General features: G+C 46.4%; 1 protein-coding gene and 1 non-coding gene across 3 annotated transcripts in view; one reads left to right on the forward strand and one right to left on the reverse strand.

The window, feature by feature from the left end:
• Positions 1-20,182, forward strand: part of POLR1A (RNA polymerase I subunit A) — a 76,674-nt gene that overhangs the window by 3,019 nt on the left and 53,473 nt on the right. For both annotated transcript variants that reach the window (XM_067704485.1, XM_067704486.1), the window contains exons 2-11: positions 4,132-4,336; positions 5,682-5,831; positions 7,255-7,362; positions 8,912-8,997; positions 9,390-9,493; positions 14,681-14,767; positions 16,063-16,168; positions 16,453-16,615; positions 19,420-19,590; positions 19,731-19,853. In XM_067704485.1, coding sequence (XP_067560586.1) covers positions 4,132-4,336; positions 5,682-5,831; positions 7,255-7,362; positions 8,912-8,997; positions 9,390-9,493; positions 14,681-14,767; positions 16,063-16,168; positions 16,453-16,615; positions 19,420-19,590; positions 19,731-19,853 — 1,303 coding nt within the window. The remainder of the gene's footprint in view (positions 1-4,131; positions 4,337-5,681; positions 5,832-7,254; positions 7,363-8,911; positions 8,998-9,389; positions 9,494-14,680; positions 14,768-16,062; positions 16,169-16,452; positions 16,616-19,419; positions 19,591-19,730; positions 19,854-20,182) is intronic.
• Positions 13,331-13,403, reverse strand: TRNAE-CUC (transfer RNA glutamic acid (anticodon CUC)). Its single transcript has one exon. It is a non-coding gene; the product is annotated as a tRNA-Glu (tRNA).

The raw sequence follows: 20,182 nt of genomic DNA on the forward strand, positions 1-20,182 counted from the left end.
GTGTGTGCCGGCCCCACCTGCGTACTCTTTTTCCATCACTGTAGGCTCCAGGCAAGGGAAGTGAAGTACCAACTTACAGAACATGATAGAAAGAGGATCTAGTGGTACAAGTCTTTGCACCCAGACCTAATTAATTTGTGTTTGCCTTATGCAATAAAGGTTTTCCTTGTTTTTAATTCCAGTTAAGTTTTTTTTTTTTTTTTTTGCGGTACGCGGGCCTCTCACTGCTGTGGCCTCTCCCATTGTGGAGCACAGGCTCCGGACGCGCAGGCTCAGCGGCCGTGGCTCACGGGCTGTGGGATCTTCCCGGATCGGGGCACGAACCCGTGTCCCCTGCGTCGGCAGGCGGACTCAACCACTGCGCCACCAGGGAAGCCCCCAATTAAGTTTTAGAGCTTAGTGTAAAATGAATGAGAAGGAAATGTAGATGAATATTTATCCAACTTCGAAGGAGAAAGACTTAGCCCAAAGGTAGTGGAAGAAAGCAGCAGTGAGTTTAACTCATTAAAAAATTTTAAATTATGCAAATAATATCATGAAGAAAGTGAAAAGATGAGTCGGAAGAAATATCTGCAAATCATGTATCTGACAAAGGACTTGTATACTGAATATACAAAGCACTCTTACAACTCAATAATAAAACAGCAAACAACCCAATTACAAAACAGGTGAAGGATTTGAATAGACATCTCTCCAAAGAGGATATATAGATGGCCAATAGGTACACAAAGATGTGCTCAACCTCATTAGTTATCAAAACCACAGTGAGATACTATGTCACACCCACTAGGATGGCTAGAGTCAAAAAGTCAGGTCATAAAATGTGTTGGCAAGAATGTGGAGAAGTTAGAGCCTTGGTGTATTGCTGGTGGGACTGTAAAATGGTGCAGCCGCTTTGGAAAACAGTCTGGCAGTTCCTCAGAAAGTTAAACGTAGAGTTACCATATGACTCAGCACTTTCATTCCTAGGTGTATATCCATGAGAAATGAAAAAAATATATTCACACAAAAACTTGTGTACAGGACTTCCCTGGTGGCGCAGTGGTTAAGAATCCGCCTGCCAGCGCAGGGAACACGGGTTCAAGCCCTGGTCTGGGAAGATCCCACACGCCACGGAGCAACTAAGCCCATGTGCCACAACTACTGAGCCTGCGCTCTAGAGCCCGTGCGCCACAACTACTGAGCCTGTGTTCTAGAGCCAGCGTGCCGCAACTGCTGAGCCTACACGCCACATCTACTGAAGCCTGCGTGCCTAGAGCCCGTGCTCTGCAACAAGAGAAGCCACCGCAGTAAGCCCGCACACTGCAACAAAGAGTAGCCCCTGCTCACCACAACTAGAGGAAACATGCACGCAGAAACGAAGACCCAATGCAGACAAAAATAAAAATTAATTAATTTTTTAAAAAAAAGAAGAGTACCCAGGAAATTTCCAATGCATTTGTAATTTAAAAAAAAAAAAAACTTGCATGCAAATGTTCCTGTCAGCATTATTTATAGTAGCCAAAGTATAAAACTAACCCAATAAAATATGGTATATCCATGCAATGGAATATTTTTTGGCTATAAAAAAATGAAATACAGATACAGGCTGCAACATGGATGAACCTTGAAAACATGCGAGGTAAAAGAAGCCTGCTATAAGAGACCACATAGCATATGATTTCATTTATGTGAAATGTCCGGACGGACAAGTCTCTGGAGGCAAAAAGTAGATTAGTCATTGCATAGGACTGTGAGGGAGGTAGAGACGGATGGAGAGCGACTGCTAGGGTTTCCTTTACTGGGGACGAAAATGATATTGTGGTGATGGTTGCACAGCTCTGTGGATATACTAAAAAACACCGAGTGTATACTTCAAATGGACGAATTGTATAGTACGTGAGTTACAGCTCAACAAAGCTGTTCGAAGAATTTATAAACTTTCACCTGTGAAAAATGACAAAAGACATCACAAGCTAGGAAAGTATTTGCCACCAAAAAAGGTTAATGTCCTCATATGTAAGGAGCTCACGTAGACAATAATAAAAAAAGTTAAGATTTTAACTTAAAAATGAGTTCAATTTTATTTTTTTAATTAAGTAAAGGACCAAAATGGCCTTTAAAACAAAACATAATGAAACGATTAATTAACGTGACGGGGAAGGGGGTGGGTGGGTTGCTGATTCACTTCGCCGTACAGCAGAAAGTAATGCGACATTGTAAAGCAACTGTACTCCAATAAAAGATTTTAGGGCTTCCCTTGTGGCGCAGTCGTTGAGAGTCTGCCTGCCGATGCAGGGGACATGGGTTCATGCCCTGGTCCGGGAAGATCCCACATGCCGTGGAGCGGCTGGGCCCGTGAGCCATGGCCGCTGGGCCTGCACATCCGGAGCCTGTGCTCCGCAGCGGGAGAGGCCACAACAGTAAGAGGCCCGCGTACCACAAAAAGAAAAAAAAAAAATTTAAAAATTAAAAAAAAAGATATATTCTAATTTCTGTTAAAAAAAATTTAACATCACAGTGGGTAGCATTTTTTCACCTTAAATTTGGAAAGTTTTTCAGTGCTAAGACTCAGTGCTGGTTAGGACAAACAGACAATCTATTGTTAGCCCATGTTTTCTGGAATACACTATGGCAGAATATATCAAGAGCTTCAAAACAGTTCACCCTGGGACTTCCCTGGCAGTCCAGTGGTTAGGACTCCAAGCTTCCACTGCAGGGGCCCTGTGTTCAATTCCTGGTTGGGGAACTAAGATCCTGCAAGCCACGCAGGAGGCCAGAAAACAGAACAGTTCGCCCCCTTTGATTCAAGGATTTCCCTTCACCAAGGAACTAATTATATTTTTAGGAAATAGTTAAAAGTTTGAATTATGCTATACAAAAATCTGTATACAGATAGGTGGCATGAGCTTACTTATAGTGGAGTTTGGCTAAATGAATTATATTAATTGACATATAATGAAAGATTTGGTGATTCTTTATTTTTGGCTGTGTTGGGTCTTCGTTGTGGCGCGCAGGCTTCTCATCGCGTTGGCTTCTCTTGCTACGGAGCTCGGGCTGTAGGCACGCGGGCTTCAGTAGTTGTGGCTCACGGGCTCTAGAGTGCAGGCTCAGTAGTTGTGGCACATGGGCTTAGTTGCCCCGCGGCATGTGGGATCTTCCCGGACCAGGGCTCGAACCTGTGTCCCCTGCATTAGCAGGTGGATTCTTAACCACTCCTCCACCAGGGAAGTCCCTGGTAGTTCTTAATTACAGAATCTTTCCAAAGAATTTTTAGTGACCTGAAAACACTTAATGCTCAATGAAAATGACAAAGGCAATGCTAGAAATGGCAAATGATCCCAGTTACAGTTTTTAAAAATGTATCCATAGAAAGAAGTCTGTTAGCGGTTTTCTCTACATTGTGAGATTTGGATTTCATTATCTTTATTTTCTAATTTACAAAAAAAACGAAGTTTAAAAGCAAACTTGGCATGAACGTAATTTGGTTAAAAGTAGTTAGGTGTCCTATGGGAGCCTGCTTTCAACCAAACATAAAATACTGCAATGAAACCTTTAGTAAAGCAGGTTATACTTCTCAAAGGTTTGCATATTTATGTTTAACTTTTCTCAATTCACTATTCCTACATACTGGGATTATTCCCTTTCTTGAACTCTGTGGGTTTGGGGTTAGGTCTGGTCCATATCTCACCACACCCCCACCATTCTGGGCTTTGTCACCTGAATTAAATCACTAACCACTCTGAGCCTGTTTCCTCTTCTGAAAAACGCATATAGTGATGCCCATCTCAGAGGGTTCAAGTCAGACTAAACGCTGCTTATGATGCGTTTGGCATGTAAGTCGGTACTTCTTTGTATAAAGTCGGCCAGTGTGTTCGGTTAGCGCAAGATTTGCACTAAATCTGGGTTTTGAAGATGTTACCACTCACTGCTCTTCGTTCAGCACATATTCATTGAGCACCTGTTGAGCGCAGGCTCTGGGCTAAGTGCTGAGCTGCAGTGGGGAGCAAGGCAGACACCGAGTCTGCCCCCTGGAGCCGTCTGCACGTCTGAAGACACAGACATTAAACCATCCCTTTGTAAGTGCTGAAGAGGAAATGTCCTAGAAGTTGGGTAACCTTGTCTCACCTGGTCTTTTTTTTATCTCCCTAGGAAATTAAGCGTTAAGTCCATTACAAACCCTCGGTACCTAGATAGCCTGGGGAACCCGTCAGTGAACGGCCTGTACGATCTAGCTCTGGGCCCCGCAGACTCTAAAGAGGTGTGCTCCACCTGCGTGCAGGACTTCAGCAACTGCTCCGGGCACCTGGGCCACATCGAGCTCCCGCTCACTGTGTACAACCCTCTCCTCTTCGAGGTAGGTTCTGGCCTGGGCTACCCTGGCCGCGTGGGTCTCGGTGCAGGTGGGATTTGTGAGTGCCACCCCTCTGCCTGGGGCAGGTGTCTCAGGAGGTCAGCTCCCAACACTTGGAGTGAAAGTGCTCTTTACTTGGCAATTTAAAACCTTGAGGAGTGAAATTCAGTACATTCAGCTTGGCCTCGAGCCCTACCTAAAGGAACTTCAGTTTGATTCCCATTGAGAAGAGCCACGGCTGGATTCTGTTTACACAGGGGGGAAAGTGTTTAGATCCGTCCCTAGACCTTTTGTTCTAAGGGCTTTATGTCTTTCAGAAATGTGGGTGGGGCTTCCCTGGCAATAGAGGACTTTGGAATTCTCCAGGCCTCCCTGAGCCCTTCAGGTGGATTTGTTGGCTCTTGCTTAGTGGCAGGAAGAGCAGAGCTCCAGAAGGCCCAGCACTGAGCTGAGAATGAAGTTACTGTTCAGTCCTACTTTGAACACTTTTGGCTTCTTACATCAGTTAACCCAGCCTCCGGGATTTGTACATGGACATGATTTTTGTCTGTTAATCGTATTAGGGGAAGAGAATTGTCTTAGTTAAATACTGAACATTTGAAACATTATTTTAAATGAAACTTTTTTTTTTTTTTTTGCGGTACGCGGGCCTCTCACTGTTGTGGCCTCTCCCGCTGCGGAGCACAGGCTCCGGACGCGCAGACTCAGCGGCTGTGGCTCACGGGCCCAGCCGCTCCGCGGCATGTGGGACCTTCCTGGACCGGGGCACAAACCCGTGTCCCCTGCGTCGGCAGGCGGACTCTCAACCACCGCGCCACCAGGGAAGCCCTAAATGAAACATTTTAATTAAACGTTTTCAATATTTAGGACTTCCCCGGTGGTCCAGTGGGTAAGACTCCACATTCCCAATGCAGGGGGCCCCGGTTTGAACCCTGGTCGAGGAACTAGATCACACATGCTGCAACTAAACATGAAGCAGTGAAGATCCCACCTGCCACTAAGACCTGGTGTAGCCTAAATAAATAAATATTTTTAAAAAAGTTTTCAGTGTTTAAATGAGTACTAAATTTGGTATTTAAATAAAATAAAGGTAGTTCCCGACCTCAGGCCCAAAGTAAATTTCTAGTGTTAATGGATTAAAATGAAACCGTAAGAGAACATATAGAGGAATATTTATCGAGTTCTTAAGGTGAAGAAGGACTTTCCAGGTACATAGGGTGAAGTAGAATTCTTAAAGGAGTAAACTGACAACATAGAAACAAAAATCGTAAGTATTTATTACGTTGAAAATCACTTTGACTGCTATGTCACGTTCTAATATCCTGTCTCTCTTATTCCCTCTCTTCAGAAACTCTACCTGCTGCTCCGGGGTTCCTGTTTAAACTGTCACATGCTGACTTGCCCCCGGGCTGTGATTCACCTGCTGCTCTGCCAGCTGAGAGTTCTGGAAGTCGGGGCCCTACAATCAGTGTACGAGCTGGAGAGAATTCAGTACAGGGTAAGTGGGTAGTGGCTGTCGTGGCAATCAGACAAGCCAGAGTGGTGGGTACAAGAGCTATTTGTGTGTGGCCCCTAAGAATAGTCAGCAGAATGCTTGAGCTTTAAGTCTTGTGACTGGGTACAAATAGCTAGGTGTGAAAACATGAAGCCATAAGAATAATTAAAGGACTTCCCTGGTGGCAGAGTGGTTAAGAATCTGCCTGCCAATGCAGGAGACACGGGTTCGAGCCCTGGTCCGGGAAGATCCCACATGCCGCGGAGCAACTAAGCCCGTGTGCCACAACTACTGCGTCTGCGCTCTAGAGCCCGTGTGCCACCAGTACTGAAGCCCTCATGCCTAGAGCCTGTGCTCTGCAACAAGAGAAGCCACCGCAATGAGAAGCCCACACACCACAGTGAAGAGTAGCCCCCACTGGCCGCAACTAGAGAAAGCCCGCGCGCAGCAGTGAAGACCCAACACAGCCATAAATAAATAAATTTTTTAAAGAAGATATTGTCCTAGTCTCCAGGAACTCCCTCTCTTTATCCTCCTTGTATACTTATTTTTGACAGTTTGTCATTGTACTTAGCAAATTCTTTGTAGGAATAATTTGAGGTCTGGGATGCTGGCTGCCTTCCTCCAGAGAGGGTTCTTATTGCTTTTGCCATATGCTTGGTGACCTGGGACCATCGTCGTCCATGTTCAAGGCTGGACTGCACTGCAGGCTATGGGAAGCCAGGTGGTTCTGTTCCAGGGCTGGTCTAGTTCCCAAGGACATAGCCCTTAGGGTCCCCAGCCTCCTGTGTTTGTGGGGTGCGATATGGCAGGAAGATATCCTGTTAGATTCCTGTCCTTGCACTAACTCTAAGCTTTCATTTCTCTCCGCTTTATCATTTAAGACTTTCAAAATGAAAAGTTCAAAATTTTTGGATTGTAGAATGTTTCCAAGGCCAGGCTAACGTGTTGTGCAGCTCCAGGGAGCATCACAAGTCTGTCAGCATCTTCCCCGGAGGGACACAACTACCCTGAGGGTTGCCCCAGAGCTGTGCAGTGCGGCATCCCTGCCTCAGAGCAGCCCCGGCCCCTCTGTTCTTTGACCTGGATTCCCATTTTCCCTTCAGTTTGGCCTTGGTTATCCCTCACTGTCCTGTCAGTTCTTCGGAGCTTTACATTCTTTTAAATATTTTATCCTGTCTTGGTTCTTTTCGGTTTGATCTGAATAATCCAGCCGACCACTACTGGAAGCAGAATAGTCTAAATATTTATTTTATTTTTTTAACAGCAGTGTGGCCAAACTTTGGAAAATGCACCACAGCAGCCATGAGGTTTCTTTCTCTCCCCTCAAACGACACTCTCCCGTCCTTGGAGAGGCTGCCCCCTGCTGCTGCTCGTCATACACTTGCTTTACTTTGATCATACAGTTTTTTTCTTTGTTTTCCAGTTTCTGGAAGAAAATGCTGATCCTACTGCCTTTGAAATTCAGGAGGAGTTAGAACGATATACAACCAAAATCCTACAGAACAACCTCCTGGGAGCCCACGGCGCACGTGTGAGTTATCCTATCTCTCTGTTTCCCAAACACTCGGTTTTTAGCATAATTATCCCAGTTGCCTCCGCACTGCACTGTCTTTTGCGTATCCTTTAGCTTCCCAAAGTTTGAATCCGAGCTCTGCCTCTCGTGAGGCCTCTGACCTTGTAAGTTACATAACCGTCCCTGAGCCACTGGGTCCTCATCTTTGATGCTTGCCTGCAGGAGAAGGTTAGGTGAAATTAGTGGCTTGGGTGCGGCATCCAGTGAGGCTTATGCTCTGGCTTATGGTCTCACCTGGAGAATAAGGCCCACGCCCTGTGCTGCTTTCTCCTTCCAACACTGCTAAACGACTGCTGCCTCCCTGTCCCCCCATCACACCTGCGTAAGTGTTAATTTGTTCAGGGAATGAGTTGTGTAGGTAATCAACCTGCAGGGCTCATCTTGAGATCTGATTCACCTCATGCCCAAGTTTCACACCAGAGATTCTGATTTAATTGGTCTAGGGTACGGCCCCAGGGGAGGGTACAAAAGCCCCCTGGGTGGGTCTCATTTGCAGCCAGTTCAGAACCACTAGTGTAGCTTAACTGTGGATGTGCCTTCCCTCGGAACTTTGAGGTCCATTCAAGGGAGGCAGCAGCTGCATCCAGAGGGGTTTCTTTTTTTCTTTTTAACATTTATGTATTTATTTGGCTGTGCCGGGTCTTAGTTGAGGCATGCGGGATCATCGTAGTGGCATGTGGGATCTTTAGTTGTGGCATGCAGTATCTTTAGTTGCGGCATGCAGAGTCTTAGTTGTGGCATGCAAACTCTTAGTCGCGGCATGTGGGATCTAGATCCCTGGCCAGGAATCGAACCCGGGCCCCCTGCATTGGGAGCGCGGAACCTTAGCCACTGGACCACCAGGGAAGTTCCCAGAGAGGTTTGTTTTATTTATTTATTTATTTTTAATTTATTTATTTTTTACTTTTGGCTGTGTTGGGTCTTCGTTGCTGCACGTGGGCCCCCTCCAGTTGCGGCGAGTGAGGGCCACTCTTCGTTGCGGTGCGTGGGCTTCTCATTGCGGTGGCTTCTCCTGCTGTGGAGCACGGGCTCCAGGCACGCAGGCTCTAGAGCGCAGGCTCAGCAGTTGTGGCGCACGGGCTTAGTTGCTCTGCAGCATGTGGGATCCTCCCGGACCAGGGCTCAAACCTGTGTCCCCTGCACTGGCAGGCAGATTCCCAACCACTGTGTCACCAGGGAAGTCCAGGTTTGTTTTAAATTAAAGTAGCATTTATTGATCCTTGCTGTATTCCAAGCCCCCCGCCTCCACTGCATTCATGATGTCTTTATCTTAGTAACAGCTTGGTAAGGTGGTTATTATTCTCATTCCCATTTTATGAATGAGGAAACTTAAGGAAAGAAGTCGCTCAGTGATTGGTAGAGTTTGGCTATATTAGGGTTCTGTGGGAAATTTTAAGAAAGGGGTGGCTTCCTCTGGCTTTTCAAAAAAAGGTGAAAACCACAAAATGAATACCTACTGGATTGTCTTCAGAATGGCACTCTGAGTTTCCTTGCTTTTTTTTAATAGGTAAAAAATGTCTGTGAGAGCAGAAGCAAACTTATTGCTTTCTTCTGGAAGGCACATATGACTGCTAAGCGATGTCCCCACTGCAAGTGAGTACCTTCCTCTCTGTTGTTTTTTTAAATTTTATTAAAGTATAATTGATTTACAATGCTGTATAAACTTCTATATAGCAAAGTGATTCAGTTATACATATATATATATATATATATTCCTTTTCATATTTTTTCCATTTTGGTTTATCACAGGTTATTGAATATAGTTCCCTGTGCTGTTTACCCGTCCTATACATAATAGTTTGCATCTGCTAATCCCAAACTCCCAATCCTTCCTTCCCCCGCCTGCCATTCCCCTTGGCAACCACAAGCCTGTTCTCTATATCTGTGAGTCTGCTTCTGTTTCACAGATACGTTCATTTGTGTCGTATTTTAGATTTCACATTGTTTGGTTTTTTTTCTCTCCTCAAAACTGTCCTCATGTCCAGAACCGGGCGGTCAGTTGTCCGAAAGGAGCACAACAGCAAACTGACAATCACGTATCCGGCCATGGTGCACAGGAAAGCTGACCAGAAGGACACTGAGCCCCCGGGTAAGCAGGCCGGGCCCCAGGAGGCCCTCGGCATGTCTTTCACGTGTGACCATCAGACGTGTCCCGAGCCTTGGGGATCCCTGGTCCTCCACACCACGTGTTTCTCAGCTGCGCGTTTGTGGTGGGCCAGCAGATGGTAGGTGTCCAGGCCCTAGGGCCAGTGGGCATCCTGGCGAGCTCCCAGCCCCGGCCTCTCGCGCAGAGCTGACGGCTGGGCTGCAGGGCGAGGCAGCTCCTCACAGGCTGAATGACGCACCTCTTGCCACAGGTGGTTGGTTTTTTGAAAGATTTTTGAGGAAGAAGTTAAGATATTTACCTGGCAAATATTTCACGCCATTTTGTTGTCAAACAAGTGTGGATTTATTTTGAAGTAAAGTGTAGGTGAATTTTAAAGAAAAGCTGTGAGCAGCCAGAGAATGTTAGCGCCTCCTGCAGGCTGCTTCTGACTGTCCTGTCAGATCCCTGGAGTAGCTCTGCTCTGCCCTTGGGGGTACCTGGGAAGAAACTTGAGAGACTTGGTACTCCTGCTTTTTCATTTTTGTAGTTGTAAGTTTGTTTAAAGATGCTTTTTGTGTTTTCTTTTGAAGTGAAGGTTGAATAAGGTGTTCCGTTTGAAGTACTGAGACCAGTGCCTGCTACGTCTTACGTGCTCTGTAGATATTGACCGTTTGTTTTTTGTTATACAGTCAATGTGCCAGGGCGGGAAAAGCATCACCTGTGATGGACACCTCACTCTGCTGCTTATTCTGAGGGGCTTAGAGAAGGTTGCTTCTTGGACCTTGGGTTTCCAACTCTATGTAGTGGCAGCGACAGAACTTCTTGCCCAGAGTTGAGGAAATTTCATGTGCGAAAGTCAGTAGCATATTGTTTCTAAACCTTATTCCAGAGTTCAAGAACACAGAGTAGGCAAGGAAGTAAGTTCTCTTCCTGGAGTTGCATGATCTGTCTTTTGCATCGAGGACTGTGGCAAGGCCTGGAGTAACTGCCTTGCCCATTTGGGCCGCTGTAACAAAAGTACCATAAACCAGTGGTGTTTATAAACAACAGACGTGTATTTCTCACAGTTCTGGAGGCTGGGAAGTCCAGGGTTGTGGTGCTGGCACATTCGGTGTCTGGTGAGGGCCCACTTCCTCAATGACAGCCAACTACACCCTGTAACCTCACATGGTGGAGAGAGGCAGGGGAGCTCTGCTGGGGTCTTTTCATAAGGGCACCAGTCCCAGTCACGAGAGTTCCACGTTCATGACCTAATCACCTCCCAAAGGTCCGACCTCCTAACACACCACCATTTGGGGGGTTAGGATTTCAACACATGAAACTTGAGGGAATACAAACATTGAGACCATAGCAATAGCAAATGTGTTTATTATTACTTTTTTTTTTGCGGTACGCGGGCCTCTCACTGTTGTGGCCTCTCCCGCTGTGGAGCACAGGCTCCAGACGCGCAGGCTCAGCGTCCATGGCTCACGGGCCCAGCCGCTCCGCAGCATGTGGGATCTTCCCGGACCGGGGCACGAACCCGTGTCCCTTGCATCAGCAGGCGGACTCTCAACCACTGCGCCACCAGGGAAGCCCTATTATTACTTTTTAAATAAACCTTCTACTTTAGACTAATTTTAGACATATAGAAGGGTTGCAGACATGGTACAGAGAGTTACTGTGTACTCTTTACTCAGTTTGCCCTAACGTAACATCTTAGATGACCATGGTGCGTTTGTCAAAACTAAGAAATTAACATTGGTCACTATTAACTGAACTACAGACTTTATCTGAATTTCACCAGTTTATCCAGTAATGCCCTTTTTATGTTCCAGGATCCAATCCAGTATACCACAATGCATTGAGAAAGCCTGTTCAATGGTTACCGTAAACCACGAGGGCGGATTTTTCTACACTATATATAGCCCTTAAACTAATTTTTAAGGTTGGAAACTGCTGCTCTAGCCCTTAGGGCACCTTAGAAAATGTTCACAGATTGAGAACAAAGATGGTCAGAAATCTAGAGGATACCTGTTTCTTTGGGGCAAATATCTAAAAGTTAGGTAGCCTTTGTCAAATCCATTCTTTGAAGTAATCTTCACTGCAGCTATGAGAATATGATCGTGCCACCCAAAATTCTGTGCATTAGGAACAAGTGAGCCCTAGTCTTCGATAGTTTTTGGATTGGGTTTTTAGTATTTAGCAGACATTTACCTGTTGGGCGCTCAGCCTCGTGCCCAGGACCCAGCCTCTGGCCAAGTCCAGTGCCAAAGTGGAGACCTGACCTTGTGGCCTGTGCTCTTGGGGGAGGCTGTGGGTGACGCAGGTCAGTAACCCCAGGGGGAGGTGATGTGGAGGCAGGTGAGCATTAAGACAGGGGTCTGGCCACGTTCCTGGTATCGAAGGGGGCCAAGCAGCGAGGCCTGTGCCTCAGTGATCTCCACGCACTGGTGATCCCATGAGGGGCGCCATAAGCTTGTGAAATACACGTTCACTCCAGAGTGTTCCTCAAGCCCCAAGATGATAGCATTTTCAAATGAGAATTCTTAAAGCCGGGTACTCCACCCACTGTGATCTTGTCTTCCCCAAGTTATTTGACTTCCCGACATTTGTTTTTGACATGGCAGCTCTTAGAGCTAAACGAAACACACATTAGGGCCGTTCTGAGGTCCCATCGAGGCAGATTTCATTTTTTGCAGGCTGCAAAAGTGTCCCGTTAGGAAGGGTGCGGTCCGTGTGAGGAGGTGGCATCCCACAGGTCTCTTCTGACTCCAACCCAATGAGGGAACAACGCCAGTCTGCTTTAGTCTGTGACTGAACTGGTGGGGTCACTTCCTGCACTGGCAGCTCTGGGTCAGGAGCTGGAGAGCACTGCCAGATGCAGCTCATCTTCCTCAGCTCATCAAGCCAGTTTAGTAAGAGCGGGGTTCTTCCCAGAAGTGCCCGCAAGGGCTTCCCTGGTGGCGCAGTGGTTGAGAGTCCGCCTACCGATGCGGGGGACACGGGTTCGCGCCCCGGTCCGGGAAGATCCCACATGCTGCGCAAAGGCTGGGCCCGTGAGCCATGGCCGCTGAGCCTGCGCGTCCGGAGCCTGTGCTCCGCCAACGGGAGAGGCCACAACAGTGAGAGGCCCGCGTACAGCAAAAAAATAAAATAAAAAAATAAGCATTCATAATCTTAAAAAAAAAAAAAAAGTGCCTGCAAAATGGTTCTTTAGGTTAATGGGGTCTTTTCTCTCGACTGAACGCACATAGCTTTCTAACTCTGTGCTTTATCCCTGAAGGTCAGAGCCTCTCTTCATTGCATTCCCCACATTTCCTTCAGTTGCATTAATGAGTTGAAATGTTTTGCTTTTATAGGAATCAAAATTTTAGACGTGTAAACTCTTGACCTAGCAATTCCACTTTAATGATTTTATCCTAAGAATTAGGCATGCCCACAGTATTAAGTCGTTTAAAATTGGAAATGACTTCAGTGCCTCTTAATGGAGAGTAATTAAATTATGGTACATCTATTAATTGTTCTCCAAGTTACAGATTTCTCTAAAAACTTTCAGTGACGTGTCTTCTGCAGTTGGTAAAGAAACCAAGTAGAGAATTGGAGGTGGAATGAAGCTGGATTTTACAAACGTGGAAAAAAGCAGAAGAGTAGGGTTTTTTAAATACAGTTTATCTTACGATATTTCGAACATGTATATTCAAGCCAGTGAAAATTAAGTATCTGCTGGGTCCTAGATACTGTTAGGTGTTAGGAACACAGACAAGTCACAGTTCCTGCCCTGATAAGTACATAAAAAAAGAATACTGAGCAATTAAAAAAAATTTTTTTGGCCACCCTGTGCAGGTTGTGGGATCTTAGTTCCCTGACCAGGGATCGAACCTGGGCCCTCAGCAGTGAGAGTGCGGAGTCCTAACCACTGGACCTCCAGGGAATTCCCAAGCAATATTTAATTTCAGTGAATGTATTCCAAAAGAAGTTGATAGTTTTGAACCTAGACTGTCACATTACTTACTTATCTTTGTTAATCATCTCAGTGCTTGGGGCCACACCTCCTGAATGGCAGCCCCAAGTGTGATTTTTCTGTCTTACTCTGGGTATAGCTGATAAACATTATCCCAGAGTGATCTTGCTTAATCTGAGAGACCAAAATGAAACTACTTCTTACGCACCAGCAAGATATTTGTAAGAAGAAATTGAATATACGTTTACCCATAAAAATATTCATCCTCATTTATCCATAATTCTGCTGTGAAGCTTTCTGGTAAAAGCCATGTGCATAAAGCTATTTATCACAGTGTAACTTATAGTAGTAAAAAGATTGGGATCAACTCAGATATCCAACTATCGCAGTGTGGTTCAGTCACTCGGGAAACATCCTTTCCGAGGGATATCATGCAGCCATTAAAGATGATGGTGATTGGCCTGACTAGTGCCCTGGGCCAGAGCTTCATCTTCATGACAGTTGTGTATTTTGGTCCCCTGACCTGCTCCATGATCACCACAACTCGAAAGTTCTTCACCATTTTGGCCTCTGTTATCCTCTTCGCCAACCCCATCAGCCCCATGCCGTGGGTGGGCACTGTGCTCGTGTTCTTGGGTCTCGGTCTCAATGCCAAGTTTGGGAAAGGAGCCAAGAAGACATCCCAGTAGGAAGAGAGAGACTACCTCCACTCCAAGGGTATTTAAGTTATTTTCTGGAACAGTGACATCTCTTGGGAAAATAGACAAAATAGAGACAAAGGACTAGGTTTCAGTCTGGGTTAAAAAAAAAAAAAATGATGGTGAGACTATAGGGCAAAAGCTATAGGGCAACATGCAGAAATGCTCACAAGATGACAGTAAATGAACAAAGTAGTACAAAATAAATCCACACCTGAGATTATAATGATCTAAAACTGTATAAACCAAAGGACCAGAAAAGAATATATAAAAGTGGTAATCGTGTTAACGTGATGAAATCGTGGGTGATTTTTTTTCCCCTTTGGCTCTACTTTTTTAGATTTCATACACTAGTTATATGGTTTTCATTACTTTAGAAATTAGATTAAAGGGGAAAAAATTCAGAGCAGAGAGTATGCTGTCCTAGAGATTGATTTTTGTGGTTAGATTGCAGGCTTGGCAGGGTGGGGAAAAGACTTGATAAATCCCATTAAGGAGGGAGTGCCTGTAATTAACTTACTGTGCTCTGATTCCCCTCTTCGGCTCCAGGAATTGAGGAAGCTCAGATGGGAAAACGAGGATACTTGACACCCACCAGCGCTCAAGAACATCTCACGGCTCTTTGGAATAATGAAGGTGCTGTACCAGCCTAAAGAAATAGCCCTTTGCTTTCCTGGACTCATTTACCCTGCCTTTTTATTTTTATGCTTTCACAATTGTGATTCTTGTGGCTCTCTCCTGAAATCGAACAGTAGATTTGGGGCAGGCTTCAGGGTACATTGTTGTTGATGCCTTATAGTGTGGGGAAGGCATGAACTTGACAGTGACTGTAACTGAGCCTGGTCATTAAATGACAGCTGCAGGTGGGCATCGCCTAATACAGTTTGACATGTGTCTCGAAGGTTCAGTGTGACTCACTTTATTTTAAATGCCCATAAATAAAAGTTGGTTTTTTTTTTTTTTAAGGTTTCTATGGGAATTCCTTCTGTGAATCAAAAAAATGAACTCTGTTTTTATTAAATTAGGATTCTCATACATTTTAATTCCCTACAAGTAGGAAAGTCTTCCATTAGTCTTTGAATTTATAAGCAAAGCCCACATATCACCCACCCTCTGAGAGTGTGTTCTGGAACACTGAATGTAGCTGCTGTGTAATGGCAAGCACTTAAAAATGAAAATCTTGCTAAGGGGATAAGTGATGTCAGAAAAAAGATAGCACTCAAGTTAGTATGAGTGTTGTTGGCCCTGACATGTCCTATTCATTCTCTCTGTAGCTTTTTTTTGGGTTACCAGACACCTGAAACACAGCTTTGATCCATAGACGATCTTGGTAGCATCTACGTGGAGGGTTTTTTATTTTGTTTCTTTTTGTTGTTATTATTTTTTTAATTGGGGTATAGTTGCTTTACAATGTTGTGTTAGTTTCTGCTGTACAATGAATTGAAACAGCTATATGTGTACATATATCCCCTCCCTCTTGGACCTACCCCCCCATCCCACCCATCTTAAGAAGACTAACTATTTTTTGATTTGATTTTTGTTTGTTTATTTCAAATACATTTTCTTATAAATACCAAAGTAATAAGTGTGTCGTGTGCACGCGTGCGCGTGAGTCTAATGATCCAGGAACGTAACCCGAAGCACGTGAAAGTTTTTGTTTCCCATCCTTGTCCATCGCAGCCCCTGGGCTAAGCACTGTCATCCCTGTAGCACCCGTCTTTAAACCCATCATCTCCCCTGTGTGTAGGCTCACAGCACCCAGAGACTGTTTTTTTGCTCATTAGTTTTTATAAAGACAAGTGTGATCTTACTCTACATATTGTCCTACATTCTGGGATTTTTTTTTTTCCACTCAGTAAAATTTCCGTGGTCATCCTTCCATGCTCTTACATATAGATTTAAATGATCCTTTTGGTTTATTTCAAACACAGGATTCTTTCTGAATTACCTTTTTCTGGGACTGGAAGATGTTGGCGTGGAGTCCGGATTCAATCCCAGTATGTTCTTTCTGGATTTCTTGGTGGTGCCGCCCTCAAGGTAATGCCCTTTCGTTGGCTTTATTTCACCTGACAAAGGCTTCTGGGACAATTGAATAATGACCTCTGGGAGAGGATGATGGAAGGGTCACGGGCACTGAGAACTAGCGCATCTGTTCCACTCCCAGGTGGCAGGTGGTAGGAGCATTTTCCTTTCCATTCTTCCTGAGTGCAGGAAGAATGTGGGTTTCTTTCTGAGTGTGGTGGTGAAGTAGGGGTGGGTGAGAGGCTGAGGAACACGCCCTTCATGCTGCGCACCCACCGATGCCATGCGTCCTCCTACAGGTATCGCCCCGTCAGCCGCCTCGGGGACCAGATGTTCACCAACGGCCAGACGGTGAACCTGCAGGCTGTCATGAAGGATGTGGTTCTGATCCGAAAGCTTCTGGCCTTGATGGCCCAAGAACAGGAGCTGCCAAGAGAGGTGGCAGCACCCGCCGCAGATGAGGTCAGGGGAGCTGATGTCGTAGTTCTGACTCCCTACGCTCTGGGTCCTGGGAGATGCCTGTTAGCAGTTCTCTACAGCTGTGTGTGAGCCGTGGGTTTGGGAGGACCAGGCGAGGTCTGGGGGAAAGCATGGGTCTGAGCGTGGCCCCAGCGATCACGCCCGGGGTGACCTTGGTTGAGTTGCTTTAACTTCTTGGTCTTGTCTCCACTATAAAACGCGTGTGGTCTGGGGTGGGATTTTATATGTGGTGTGTTCTGGGCCGCCTGCTCTCCCTGGCAGCTCTAGAAAGACCAGTCTGCTGCCCTCAGCTCTAAGAATGTCCCTCCTGCGTTATGGTACCAGAGCCCATGCCACCCAGCTCCGGTTTTGGCTCAGGAAGGTCTCCAGCACTGGGGTCAGGAAGGCAGTGTTGTCATTTGTAGGAATTTCCCAGAATAGGACTGTCAGATTTGGGGCCTCAGCTTCCTCTCCAGTAAACGGTGGAGCTGAATTTCTGTTTCAGCAGACATTTCCCGAGCCCCTTCAGTGGGCCAGGTCCTCGGTGGGTATGAAGATGAGTCAGGGGCTTCCCTGGTGGCGCAGTGGTTGAGAGTCCGCCTGCCGATGCAGGGGACATGGGTTCGTGCCCCGGTCCGGGAAGATCCCACATGCCGCGGAGCGGCTGGGCCCGTGAGCCATGGCCGCTGAGCCTGCGCGTCCGGAGCCTGTGCTCCACAACGGGAGAGGCCACAACAGTGAGAGGCCCGCATACCGCAAAAAAAAAAAAAAAAAAAAAGATGAGTCAGGCGCTCAGGAAGTTTGCTGAGATCACTGACATCCTTCCCATCTCTAAGATGCTCTCTGGATGCAAATGGGAAGGACCCTCTCAGCCTTGAGTAGATAGTCAGGGCTTCCAGGCTCCCTTCCTCTGCTGGGACAGGCCTGTCGCCAGGTGGCGCCACTGTCTGTCCCGGACGCCCATGCTCTGGGTTACTCGGCCCTTCTGCTTGGGGTTTCTTTGGTTTTGCTTAAGTTTTCTGATCTGCTGGGGCAAATGTGCTTTTAAAAATCCTCAGTATTAGAGAAATCTGCCATCTGCAGGTCCTAGTTCAGTTTCAGAGGTAAGGCCTTAGGATGGCTGGCTCCAGTGACCAGGGCTAAGGATTTTGCGTTGACATCCCTTGAAACTAGGGCAGCCTTTTGTCCAAGAGAAAAAGCTAAATCTCTGCAGAAATGAACAGTGTCCTCTGTGATTCCTGAGGTCCGTTTGCTACCTGAAGTCCCAGTGCCCTCCTGCCATCTGATTAACAGGGTGTGTGGTTTCTTCCCACGCTTGCGCCCAACATCCCATTCCCATGGCGGCCCTCTCACGAATCGTGAATGCCTTGTGTGGGTGGGCTAGCGCCGCTCCAGGCACCGAGAATATACAAGGTGAGACAGGGTCTCACTCATTTCACAAGTAGTCACATGGCCCTGAGTCAGGTGACGTCATAAGAAGTGAGTTAGTCTGACAGGGCCTCTGTCATCACGTAGGTGACCATCTCTCCCTGTGAGGCTCCTTCTGCCAGAACAGAAAATAGGCCTGTCCTCCCTGTAACTGAGAAGACCCTGCTGTTCCTCAGGATTGAGGACAAGCCCACTTTATCACTAATGGGTTCCAAGACATCCTCATTTACTGGGTCTTCCCCACCCTCCGCTTTCCCTCCTCAGTGCTGGCAGCTTTCTTCTCTCATCTGACCCTCCCTGGGACAAAGGACCATGTGTCTCTCTCCTGTGCCGTACCCAGCCCCATGAGACCAGACAGTGTCAGTAGGTGGTGCTCTAGGGCCGTTTACTGCCTTGAGGCCTGTCACCTGGGCGGGTGTGGGAGAAGAGGAAGAGGCAGAGCCAGGGACAGAAATATTGAAAGGATTGGTTAAATATTTCACTGAGGCCTGGAGATCAGCCAGTAACTTGACATAGCCTTTATCTCAGTTGATGGCGCAGGAAATCATAAGGCAAGCACTTTTCCTTTTAAGAAATTACTTCACCTGCATCTTTATGAGTGCTTTGGATTAAGTTTTTCCAAAACCATAAATAAAGCTGAAACTCCATACGAGAATCAGTTATCTCGCAGGATAACAGAGCTACATAAGAAGAGTATTGACATGGGAAGAATTTCTAGCGTTGCCTTAAGAATTAGATACCAAGGGACTTCAGCTGCTGCTAGCAGATACATCCATTACCTTCTTGGCCTGCATACTTTGAGGGAATAAGCTACCATGTTGGAGAAGCCCATGCAGCAAATAATTGAAGGTGGCTTCTGGCCAACAGCCAACTAGAAACTGAGGCCCTTGGTCCAGCAGTCCTCAAGGAACTGAATGCTGCCAACAGCCGTGTCAGCTTAGAAGTGGGTCCTCCCCCAGTTGAACCTTCAGATGAGACCCTAGCCCTGGCTGACTCCTTTATTGTGGCCTGGGGGAGACTCTGAAGCAGAGAACCCAGTTAAACTGTGCCCAGATTTCTGACTCTCAGAAACTGTGAGATAATAATTGTGTGTCAATTTAAAAGGAAAGGCAGGAGACTTCTTAGAAATTTGAGTTCATTTTACTCCCAGAAAGAGACGGGCTGGTAAATAGGTAGTGGGGCTGATGTTTTGTTGATGCATGTGGACAAGAGAGATTTAGGACTACTTTTGCCACTGATCTGTCAAGTTCAAAAGACATAAAGGCAAACTCCAGAGCTCATCATTTGTCAGAGCTCTAGTAAGAAAGAAAAATGGAACCAGGCCTGGCCTTTTTGAGGTTCTTCCGTCACGCCTGTTTTCTTGGTTGTGTCTTGGCCAGGAAAAAGACCCTTCGATCGCTATGGACCGGTCCTTTCTGAGTCTACTTCCAGGCCAGTCCCTCACAGACAAACTTTACAACATTTGGATTCGCCTTCAGAGCCACGTCAATATTGTGTTTGATAGTGAGATGGACAAATTAATGATGGAGAAGTACCCTGGCATTAGACAGGTGAGCAGTGAGTTGGATCCCCATTGCTAGCCAAAGGGGCTAAATAGTAAACATGTTTGTCTTGAAGGAAGAAAATGATAAACATATTTGATTTTTTTTTTTTTTTTTAATGCTTTCTGTGGACTTTTTCCCCCATAAAGATCCTGGAGAAGAAGGATGGTTTATTCCGGAAGCACATGATGGGAAAGCGAGTAGACTATGCAGCCCGCTCAGTCATCTGCCCGGACATGTACATCAACACCAATGAAATTGGAATTCCCATGGTATGTGCTGTTAGGTGGCGATGGGAGTGGCGAGGAGGGCTGGGGAGAAGGCACGTGGCCGACTGCAGTGGCTTGGGTGGGGACAGCCTCTGCCTCTTCCCGGACGAGCTGTTCGGAGGGGACCCTGAGGCCACGGGGTAGCGTTGCTCTCAATCCCTGCCTGGTCTCCAAATACCCTCTACCCACCAGGAAGACTCACCTCCCGGGCCACCAGGAAGCAGACGGCAGGGTGCACATCCCTCCCGCCTAGCTTCTTCCTGCCTGTCTTGGCCTAATCTTTAAGCCTTCCTAGTGAGATTGAATACATGACAGAGATGAGGGGGAGGGAA

This window comes from Pseudorca crassidens, chromosome 14 (assembly GCF_039906515.1).
Source record: "Pseudorca crassidens isolate mPseCra1 chromosome 14, mPseCra1.hap1, whole genome shotgun sequence".
Taxonomy (NCBI): Eukaryota; Metazoa; Chordata; class Mammalia; order Artiodactyla; family Delphinidae; genus Pseudorca; species Pseudorca crassidens.